The sequence below is a fragment of the Alosa pseudoharengus genome, unplaced genomic scaffold, assembly GCF_046254945.1.
Source record: "Alosa pseudoharengus isolate Yale_2024_CS ecotype anadromous, Long Island Sound unplaced genomic scaffold, YU_APseudo_1.1 YU_APseudo_1.1_scf_14, whole genome shotgun sequence".
NCBI classification, from domain to species: domain Eukaryota; kingdom Metazoa; phylum Chordata; class Actinopteri; order Clupeiformes; family Clupeidae; genus Alosa; species Alosa pseudoharengus.
In genome coordinates, this window is record NW_027468609.1 from 39,858,061 (window position 1) to 39,870,235 (window position 12,175).

General features: G+C 41.6%; 1 protein-coding gene across 1 annotated transcript in view; it reads left to right on the plus strand.

The window, feature by feature from the left end:
* The window catches only part of ap3b1a (adaptor related protein complex 3 subunit beta 1a), a 231,454-nt gene that overhangs the window by 128,786 nt on the left and 90,493 nt on the right, over positions 1-12,175 (plus strand). Inside the window, exon 15 of the mRNA XM_076284918.1 lies at positions 8,061-8,237. Within this exon, the coding sequence (XP_076141033.1) occupies positions 8,061-8,237 (177 nt within the window). The remainder of the gene's footprint in view (positions 1-8,060; positions 8,238-12,175) is intronic.

Genomic DNA, 12,175 nt, shown 5'->3' on the forward strand with positions numbered 1-12,175 from the left:
TCTGCCCTACCCTCCTTTCGGGGGGTCCAGTCCAGCGGGGGGGCTACAGATCAAAACGAAAAATGACGGTTCCATGCTATCCATGTGGGGGTACATGCCCACCAAGTTTTGTGTACCCCGGTCTTTCAGTGTCCCAGGAATCCTTGTTGGTGTACGTCACTAAATGTACACATAAATTATTTTATTGTAAGGGACTGTACGATATTTACCGGGGGGGGAGGGCCGGTCGTCAGGGGGGGGAGGGCCTAAGATAATTTTTTAAGCCTTAGGGGAAGGCCCAGGAGAATTTTTTTGGCCTGGGGGGAGGGCCGAGGAAAATTATTTTTTCCTGATCCATGATATTTTTTCCCCCTGATCAATGATCTGTTTTCGATATTTTAAAAGGTTTGTAGGCCAAAACATGATTCACGTCTCTTTGACAGAGTGGGCGAGTCGCAACCCTACCTGAATCTCCCACAACTCCCCTCGCATGCAGGTCACCAGCGGTTATGGGTCATACACCAAATATTTTAATGATATTCGGGTCATTTGCGGGCGGGTCAGTTAAAATTAATTAAATATATATTTTCTACAAATAGGCCTACTTAAAATATTCAACAGTAAAGAAGCTGAAGATGCGAGTTAAAATAATAAAGACACCCCTTCAGGAAAAGCGATATGGGAAATATTGGGAAAAGTTCTTAAAGAAGATGACAGTAGTACAAGTTATGGTCTATGTAGGCCTACTCTTGCGAAGCCATTTAAAAGTATGACAGCCGAAACGGGCAGCCTGCAGGAATAAATCTTATGGCACAGACTACACAGCCATATCTACCGGTATGTATAGGTTCGCGCATGCATAAAAGTTACCTTAGTTCATTGTGTTTGTGACTTTAAACAGTGGATGTGCTTTAGTAAAGCTTTGTGCTTCATTCAGCATTTTAAACCAGTTCTTACGCTAACGTTTTGACCAGCAATGTATCTCTTTTGCCTAGGCTACCTTGCCTCCCCATTTCTATTTTCGAAAGAAGTAGCCTATGTCCATGGCCAAATCTTATCCTAGTGTTCTAATCCTTGGTGGTTGCTTGCGTGCTTGCGCTCTTATTCTCATTCTCTCTCCTGCGCAAACATTATGTCCTGCATGCCTGCGTGTAGTTCTACTGCATAAAGTTTCGCAAATAAATTAGTTTGTTTTACAGAAATAGACTACTGCCTGCAGGCTATAACCAAAAGCACACATTTTGTAAATAAGCGGGTCGGGTATAATTTTGTCCTAATTAATATTCGCGGTCCAAGTTGCGGTCGGGTTGATTAAAATATCGGGCGACCGCGGGCCGCTTGTGACCAAACCCGCGCAACACTGGTTTGTAGCCCCGTGTGTATGTGTGCTTATGACATTTGCTGGCCGTTTTAACCTTGTAAACGTCATTTTTCGACCAGTTTTATTTGATTCACGTAGGGGGGAGGGCCTAGGAGAATTTTTTTGAGCCGGGGGGAGGCCCCTGGAAAAAATAATTTGACCAGGGGGGAGGGCCAGGCAGAAAATGTTTAACCCGATCGTCTGGCGACCGGCCCTCCCCCCCCGCTAAATATCGTACAGTCCCTAAGGCCCCCCATGAACGAAAGTACACAAAACTTGGCATGCATTTGGAGGGTGTCATAATGATCCTACACTTTTAATTACGTGCAGTTTTGACCTTGTCAGCCAAAGATATTGTGATGAAAACACCTAATTTTTTGCTTTTTAATTTTTAACTAGGTGGCGCTATACATGAAATAAGTGGTAATGGAATGGGTTGACATGCCCCCTTAAGACCAACATACCAAAAAAAGGTGGACCTCGTAGGCCCTACGGTTCTCGAGATATTCACAGAAAACTGTCTCCGGCCACCTACAGGCCAGTTAGTGTATAGTAACATAAATTAATTTATTGTGTGGCCCCCCATGAACGGAATTCCACGAAACTTGGCGTGCATACAGATGGTGTCATAATGATCCTACACTTCCAATTTCGTGCAGTTTTGACTATGTTAGGGCACAGATACCTTCGATTACAACACCTCATTTTTACTTTTTTGTGTTTAACTAGGTGGCGCTATACATGAAATGAGTGGTTATGGAATGGGTTGACATGGCCCCTTGAGATCAACATACAAAAAAAATGGTCCTCCGAAACCCTACGGTTTTCGAGATATTCACAGAAAACTGTGTCTGCCCTACCCTCCTTTCGGGGGGTCCAGTCCAGCGGGGGGGCGAAAAACGATGGTTCCATGCTATCCATGTGGGGTTACATGCCCACCAAGTTTCGTGTACCCCGGTCTTTCAGTGTCCCGGGAATCATTGACAGAAATTTGGGCTGCGCGGCGGTCATAATAAGTGAAAAGAGACATATCATGGAGTTTATTTTTTCGTTTTGGCAAGTAGCCGTATAATAAGCAGGATAATGTATAGAACGCCGGTCATTATGGGAAAATAAGCCCCTTCAGGGCGAAACTAGACCCCTCCGCTGGCGCGTCGGGGTCCGGTTCGCCCTGTCGGGACTTATTTTCCCCATAATGACCGGCGTTCTATACATTATCCCTTACCTAGCATAGCCTTCACGCATTTGCACTCGTCTATTATTTGAACTCATTGGCTTCACCAAGGTGTCAGTCAACGAAGACAGTTATATGCAGTTACTTTCACTATTGACTGACAATGGGTTACCATCGAAAACAGGCTGGAAAAAGCAACACTTACCCTAATATTGCTCAAATGACTGAACAAAACAACATTTATCCTGCAGTGGAGTTGCTTATATCTCGTGACGTCTTCAGCTGTGCTCCATACGTGTCTCTCGCCTCTCCCCTAATCACTTTTAATTGTCATTACCAATTTGCAAATGATAGTGAATAACTACTCATCATGAGATGTACAGTATTTCGAAATATCTTTATTCTAATTATGTTTCCCATTGTAATCGTGCAATTTGTAATGCTTTGCATGGACGTGCACTGGTGTGCGTTCATGAATGATAGAAGGATGGTGTGTGCACCTGCCAATATGACTGTTGACATGCGCTCTTAAAATAGCATATGAACAACTCGCCATTGACTTCTGACCAGGTTTTTATGTGGTGTACGATAGCGATTTTTAGACAATGCGCCAGGCCCCTCCCAAGGTTGTTAATTGCCACACCCCTGGGCGCAATGTTTAAAAAATAAACGTGCAAAATACCGAATTAAACTTTGCGCGGGTGGAAAACGAGTTTTACGCCATGCGCTGGTGTGCAAAATACAGCCCCTAATATCTTACTTCTCTAGTGACAGCCTTTTGGTTGTTAACAAAATCAACTAAAGTGCACTAAGGTGACATGGATGAAAATGTTACTGATTTCATTGGCCCAAAAACCCCGGGGTCGGGCATAGAGACTCAATGGAGCAACTCTGGGCCGAATTTCTTAAACTCAAATTTTGGGGTAAATTCAGGCTGGCTTCCAGGCTAAAACATAATGTCTACTTGTAATAACTAAGTCATGTCTACTTGTATTGTAATGTAAATTGTGTTGGATTACAGTAAAATATTCACATATTACTCACCTTTCCATTGTGCCAGATGGTTTCATTGCCCTCTGGGTCAATGTCGTCTGTGTCCACTGTAAGATAGGCTAATTTTCTTTGGAGGCCCTGGGCCTTGATATTCTGAAGTGCCTGCTTGCCAATGAAATCTGCAGACTAGAAGATAAAGAGCATGTGTTTGAGTGTGTCCATGTCAGATGTATGTACACTACCGGTCAAAAGTTTTAGAACACCCCAATTTTTTAGTCTGGAGACTGTGCTCACTCCATGTTTTCAAGTTTACCATCTTGTTCTTTTTTCCTAAGGTAGTTCTGGCATAGCTTGGACTTATGTTTTGGGTCATTATCTTGCTGTAGGATGAACCCCTGACCAACTATGTGCATACCAGAGGGTACTGCAGAATGGTGTGATAGCCATTTTGGTTCAGGGTGCTTTATCACTCTGTACAAGTCACCGACCAGATCCAGCAAAACAGCCCCAGACCATCAAGCTTCCTCCTCAATGTTTGACAGTTGATGTCACACACTGAGGAACCATCATTTCGCCTACTCTACGGCTTATAAAAATCCTGCATAATGAACCGAATTATTGATTCAACAGTCCATATCACCTTCTTCCAGTCTTCAGCAGTCCGTTGGTGATATTTCATGGCCTAGGCAAGCCTCTTTTTCTTATTCTAACATCTTAGCGATGACTTTCTTGCTGCAACTCGACCTGTCAAACTTGCAACTCGAAGTCTTCTCTTCACAGTTGAAACTGAGACTTGCCTACTAGGACCACTATTAGGCTGTGCTTGAAGCTGTTGTCCTGTGAATGGCCTACCACGCAAGCTGTTGACTCTTGTCTTCATAAAACTTGTCTTCTGATTTTGTTGTAGCTTTGGGTCTGCCAGACCTCTTCCTGTCAGAGTTTCCCCCGGTTTCTGAGTGCCTTTTGATGGTGAAGGAAACTGTACTCATACTTCTGAAATACACATTATTTTTCCGTTTTGGGTTTTCACTTTTTTAACCTCTGGCAGTTCAGCACTTACCTTTTTACTATTTCAAGCTATTCATTGGACCTTAATTGCTTAGTCTTTAACTGCTTTAATTGCAATAAAAAAAACTAGAAAAATTGGGGTGTTCTAAAACTTTTGACCGGTAGTGTTAGATTAAGTTGTCTGGGAGATTAAGATAATGAATTGTCCCTTCAAGTAGGTCTACCCAAATAATCCCACTAATTGCATTCATAAAATCTTGGTAGGGATCGGCAGGAACTTTCAGTAGTGACCAAAGTGACCGCTTGTCAGGTAGCTCAGGGACATCTTAGGGGAGCTCAAGATCGCATGAAGATGCATTACGACAAAAGGGCTGTCGAGCTAACTTTTAAGCCTGGGGACTGAGTACTGATGCTTATGCCCATGAGGGGAGACAGTTTGAGCACTCGTTTTTGTGGTCCATACACGATCGAGAAGAGGGTGGGGGACTGCAATTACGTCGTTAGGAATCCGGACCGGAGAACCAAGTCACGTCTGTCATGTCAACTTACTGAAGGCATATGTGGGTAGAGAAGATTTCGTTCCCATAGCTTGTGTGTCTGCTAAAGATGAGTCTGGTTACACCGAAGATGGCACTGAGGCTGTTGAACCTGTCAGTGTGCACCTTAGCACCTTCGAGCATCGATAATTGATAAACATCTCGGTCACTTGAGTAAGAGTCAGCAATCTGACCTGAGGCCCTGCCTATAAAGCAACACCCTTATAGGTTGGGTCCAGCCAAACTCAAGCAGCTACAGGAAGAACTTGAATATATGACTAGGATTGGAGTGGTCCAGCCTAGTCATAGCGAGTGGAGTTCACCTGTGGTACTGGTCCCAAAAGCAGATGGTACAATGCGATTCTGCATTGACTACCGGAAGGTTAATCAGGTTGATCCACAAACTTGGATAAGGGAGCAGTCAGTGAGTTTATGCTCGAGACGATTGGTCATCCGGGTGGGTTCAATGGGTCTTTATGCACCTTTAGTAAAGTGTAGAAAGTCGGGATTCTTGGATGTTGCATATTCAAAAAGTCATGTTCTCTTTTCGTTATTTCTCCTGTATCTAAAAACATCTTTAACAATTCTGTAATCTCTTTTTTGAACTTGGGAGTTGGGTCTCCCTTCAATTTTTTATGAAAAACGGTGATTACTCAGTTGTTTTTGACATTCCCTTGTGTAGTTATCTCTATCTAGGATAACTATTGCTCCGCCTTTGTCTGTGGCCTTAATCACAATTTCATTATCTCTTTGCAAATCATCTAAAGCTGTCTTCTCTTCCTTGGTAATGTTACGCCAATGTTTAAAATTATCTGGGGGTATGCCAAGTTTAGTGGAATTTCATCCATGGGGGGCTATAAAATAAATTAATTTTTGTGTACATTTAGTGACTGTACACCCATCAGCCTGTAGATGGTGGTGTTGAGCGAAGGGCTGCTGGTAGAGGATGATACTGTCTCACACACACTTTTTCTCGCAAACACACACACACACACACACACACACACACATAAACACACATGCGCACACACACATGCATGCATACACACACACGCACACGCACACGCACACGCATGCACACACGCACACGCATGCACACACACACACGCATGCACAGACACACACACACACACACACACACACAGACACACACAGGAATGCACATACTATCGGTATCGCAATTATAACGGCCGAAAAATAATTACAAATACAGTAAAGGAAAACCGAATATTAATTCTTCATTTAGGGTGAATTTCCAGTATTGGCGTTACTTAGTTTGTCCACCAGATGCCTAAATAGGTTTTTCTGCTGTTAACTCGCTCACAATCCTTGGTGGCCCTGTCAGTGCTTTGTTAAAATGTTGCATTAAAAGTGCAGGATTTGCATCTGAGCTGACGTTCACCCACTACTACACTCTAGTTTCAGTCTTCAATTTATTGCATTTCAAAATAATGTAACTGATCATATTTGTAAAATGTGTTGCTTGCATAAAGGGGGAGTCATTAAGCATCAGTGTTGTGTGTAACGCGTTACAAAGTAACAAGTTACAGTAACGTAACTACTTTTTGAGTAAAAAGTAGTGTAACGTGCTACTACTGAAAATTTGGTAACGTAACGTAGTTCCTTTTTCATATCGACGCGACGTTACTTATCCCAGGGACAGATTTGACAGCGACGCTGCTTTCTCAGCTGTGCGCTTGCGCAGTAGGCACACGCTCCACACGGTAGCATACATGACAGAGGCTGGTAGCATGAAGTGCAATCATAGCTCCACACGGTATGTGACAGAAGCTGGTGGCAATGAAGAGCAATCATAGCAAGCGAGACGCAGCCAACGCTAACTCCTGAGGGATGGAGGTATTCACATTACTCGAAACTAAGGGGAGGAATGTAAGTGTTAGTTGTAGCCTACACTGTGCCCTGATTTTATCCACTGCCATTAACTCAACTGCCAGCCTATTGATACGATTTGCACTAGCTTTGCACCAAATTTCGGAGGAGCGCCTGTAAAATAAGCCCTCATATATTTTGTGTTCAACTATATGCCCACGATGTATCGAGGCTATGTTATTTGATATTGTTTCATAGGGCTTTAGTGGTGGTGTTGAATCCTATAAGCCCAATGTTTTCTTGTCAAGTGCTCTGTTTGTGGCATTTTTTATAATAAAGAGCACAAAAGAAATACCTGTTATGTCCTCCATAGTAGAACTTTATGTAGGCCTACACATTTAGGAACAGATATTGGGTTCTGCCCAAAGACGAGCAACATAAAAGTAACGAGTAACGTAAAAAGTTACTTTCCATAGAGGATAACTAAGTTAAGTAACGGGTTACATTTTTGAGAAGTAACGAGTAACGAGCAAACACTACTTTTTAAAAGTAACTTCCCCAACACTGTTAAGCATACACTGCTCACAATGTAGTTTGTGGCAATGTAGTTATCACAGAATAAAGACCTCTTTTATTCTTACTATTCTTTCTATTCTATACAACAAAACTAATAAGCCGACTGTATATGAACGCGCACACACACACACAGGCATGTACATACAAGCATACACACAAGTTTCAAGAGTGGGGGATGGAGTAGGAGATGGAGACAAATTGACAAGTGCGCAATTTTTCAGATGTACAGTACAGGACTGAGCTGCAGTCATATTTTGTACTGCTATGCGGTACATCTAGTTTTCATTTGATATTGCATTGATGACATTGTTATTATTACTAATTTGTTTAATGCAGGCTTTACAACTTCTTTAAAACGGTTTACTAATTATTTTAGCTGTCGTAATGGTCATATTCTGTTGCTTTGGACAAACGTGTCTGCTAAACTATAGAATTTGATAATGTGTATGAGGGTATTTAATGTTAGCATTTTTATGAACAGATTTCTCTTTTGTCATACATATGACTTACTGTATGTCTGCCTAATACAGTATTTCTCATGAGACATCATAAGAAATCCAGCATTACTAAGTGATTGTGCATGTATTATTTGTATGCTTGACAGGTTCCCATGGCACGTGCCAGCATACTTTGGCTCATTGGTGAGTACTGTGAACATGTGCCAAAGATTGCCCCGGATGTCTTGAGAAAAATGGCGAAGAGCTTCACCACAGAGGAAGACATTGTAAAATTGCAGATTGTCAACCTGGCGGCCAAACTCTACCTTACAAACTCTAAGCAGGTAATCAGACTCTAGTCTAGTTGCTTGAAACCCTCATATAAATAAAGTTTAGACAGGCAACATTTTTATAGTGCCAATTTGTCAACCTGGTGGCCAAACTCTACCTTACAAACTCTAAGCAGGTAATCAGACTCTAGTCTAGTTGCTTGAAACCCTCATATAAATAAAGTTTAGACAGGCAACATTTTTATAGTGCCAATTTGAGTACTGTAGTCAAGTCAAGTTTATATAGCACATGTCATACACAGAGGTCATTCAATGTGCTTTACATAAACAAAAGCAAACAATAATAGCAAATAAAAGCATAGAATGGCAATAGTCAAGGAATAGTTTAAAATCATAAGATCATAATAAAAAAGAAAACATAAAACGCAAAAGGTAAAATCATTTAAAAATAAAGAATATTAAAAAAGACAAAATAAGACACAAGGTAGAATACTTTAAAGGTAGATTTAGAATTTGTAACTCAGTGCAGGTAGCAGAAGGCATCTGAGAACAGTTTTTCAGTTTTTTTAAGTCTAGATTTAAAACTGGCTACAGGGCTTTTTGATGTCATCCGAAAGTTGGTTCGAGAGCTGATTTTTAGTTATTGCTTTCATGTGGCTGTTGATATTTAGATCACTGTCAATTAATACACCAACATTTTTAACAGCATCCTTTGCTTTCAACTCTTTTGTGTCAAGAGTGGCAACCCGAAGTCTTTCCTCCTTTTTACCAAATATAATTACTTCAGTTTTTTCTTTGATAGTTGAAGAAAATTTGGAGACGTCTAGTTGTTGATTTTTTCAATACACTGACAGAGATTCTAAGGGACCATAGTTGTTTGTCGACAGAGCTAAATACATTTGTATGTCATCTGCATAGCTATGATATGAAATCAAATAAAATCAAATCATTTTTGATGATTTATCCAAGTGGGAGTAGAGGTTGAATAATAGTGACCGCAAGATCGCCCCCTGGGGAACACCACAGGTCAAGGACAACAAAGAAGCTCCTTTCTTGCAGATATGATTTGAGCCAGTTGATAACTATGCCTGTAAATCCAACCCAGTAGTCTGTGTAGTAAGATATTGTGATTAACAGTGTCAAATGCTGCACTATGGTCCAGTAGCACTAGGACTCATACAGTGGGTAGTAGTTAAGAATTGACACTTCATTCACGATCAAGGTGATTCACGCAGCTGGGTGAAATGTAAGTACCACTGCAGCCGCTTGGGGGCAGCATAAGTCCGCTGTGGCGTTCCGCGGTCGAACCGGACGGAGCGTTTGACAGCAAGGGCTGTGATTGGCCGAGTTTTCAGTGTGTTGTTTCTCTGTGTTTTTAGCAGCCCCTGCAACATGCTAGTCCACTGTAGCCTATAAGCTTTGTACATAATGTCAAACATAGTTTTGGATTCAGTGGCAAGATTTCTTGATTGTAAAGTGCATGTCTCTCAGTAATGTTTTAAAATGAGAGCTTTGTCAGCTGGCAGTAGGCTACTTTGTCGGCAGTCATGAGAAGTTCGCTTGCTAACAGAACATAAATACGCTGCCCAGAAACCTTGTGTATAGTTCTGATTTTTTGTACTACACTAACCAGGTTGAAATATAGCCTTTGCCTACAGCATCTCCTTAACAGTAATGTTAACAAAATGACAGCGTTCATATGTCAAAAGAAAACGAATTCGGTCACTCAAGGCTGTGCCACAGCAACCAGTGTAGGCTACAGTCCTACCCAATTCAAATTCAAATTCAAATTCATTTATTAGAGGATAACCCCTTGAGATGGACATCTCATTTTCGAGGGGGTCCTCAGAGTAACACAAAACACTTACACACTCACACATACTAAAGCTCTTCCTCACAACCAACCACCCCAGCCTGTCCCACCACTGTCCAAAGCATATTTACATGATCAGTACAGCGGGTCCCTGTTAAGTTTGGACGGGTTCCTTCAGGAATCACGATCCCCATTTTCTCGGCAGAAATGGCACAAACTGCAGTTGACACAAACAACCACAAGGTGTCACTTGGGTGCCACTACTATTTTTGATGCGACTGACTTACTGCTTCCATGACGCAGCGGGGGCAGGGGAACTTAAATTGATCACGGTAGTTTAAGCTTACACTTGACAAAACATTCTAATATGAAAATGTAGATGCAATTGTTGTAAAATGGTGCAGCTCCTTTAAGAAAGCACCGTGTGCAGGGATGGAGAGAGAGAAAGCGAGAGGGGATATGTGTGTTAGAACTTAGCGTGTGGAAAAAGTACGTGCTGTTGAGACTGGAGAGAGTCATATTCAAAAAAAGCAATTATCCTCATTCATTGCAACCAAAGCATGCCTGCTTGCCGACGTTCAAACGAAAAATATAGCCTATCAAAGCACCTTTTGCGTTTGAATGTAGCACGAAAAAATGTTTAAACAGCTGGACAAATGATTTAGCTAATTGATTATATAACCTGTACACCAGCAATTGTTGAACATTTACCTGTACAAGTACATTGACAGTAGCCCAGCCTAACAGCATGTTGTAGGCCTACTGTAGAAATTTCACTTAAATTGCAACCGCAACATGCCTGCTTGCCAACGTTCAAACGACAACGAAAAAGATAATAAAACAACAAGAGGGTTGAGTCTGAATGACACTGAGTTTTTAGACACTGAGTTTTTGTAGTTAAGAAATATTTTTGTATAAAAAAATTGTCATTCTTCAATCTCCTTCACTGACGCCTATGGAAAAGGCTTAACGTCCCAAAACAACGATCAATGATCATCAAATTTCTCGCTCATATTGCTCCTCATAACCATCTATAAAAAAGTGTTTTTTCTTTTCTTTTTGAGCACATCCGAATCCCAGGACATAACGCACTGGACCTTATAATAGGCTCGAGATATAATTCCAAAGGGGGCAGATAGGGGCCACTGCACTTAAAACTTAAAAAGATGAAGCTTTCCGAACTTTGAAATTGCGATCAGTGACTGGCATCGGGTGAACGAAGCTTTTCGAAGTTGAACAGGCTATTAAAAACTATTTGCACACCTCCATGTCACAGGAGAGACTAGGCTCTCCCTTCTATGAAAAAGACGTTAGGCTACCTGCAAACTGGCCTATGATTTCATTGCTGAGTTTGCGGCAAAGCAAGAAAATGTTTTTTTTTCCTGAGTCAGGATATGGCGAGTCAGTGTCATTTATTTGTCCAATGTTAGCCTATAGATACAGACCAGTACATCTTATCAATAGTTTGAATGTCGTGTGTGTTTCTGCTCATTGACAAATACCGTTCAGCACAATGATTCATGCCCAATTAATTCCCCCTGTTAAAGTGTTCGCCTTTGTTAAGCGTTCATCTTCCGATAGTTCGTCAAAGTGACGCTTCACTCTCCGTGCTCTAACATTTTCAAATGTACTCTGAACCCCCATTTATTTGCGAGTGTCTGCGCTGTAGCCTAGGCCTGGTCAAAGGCACGCAGGTAGTCAGAAAGGACCGGTATAGAATTTTCCAGCAATTGCATTGCGGGGGTAGCGACGGAGGTCACAGGCCCTGGTGCGACTGCACTTGCTGCACCAACTATATTTACGCCACTGCGTGGAGCGCTAATGTGTCTACTGTAAATCATTCATGTGTGAAAGTCATTAGGCTGGAAGCGCTAATGTGTCTAAGCTCATTAGTCTACTTTCAATAGGCCTACTGTACAGCCTGAGAGGGGGGAACATAGCCTACTGTAGAGTAAACAATCAGTTTACTTAGTTACATTTGTTTAGTTAAATCCAGTTTTCTACTCTATCTCCATGATATGCTTAGCCTATAGAAAGACGAAGTCGGGAAAGTGCTTCGGAGAAAACGTATTTATTGAAATAATGAACAGTCTACATTCAACATTCTACAGTCTAAATTTAAAGCACGTTGAATCCCTGGGAAGATCTGCGTGTTGTGCGGAGGAATTCGTTGATCTTA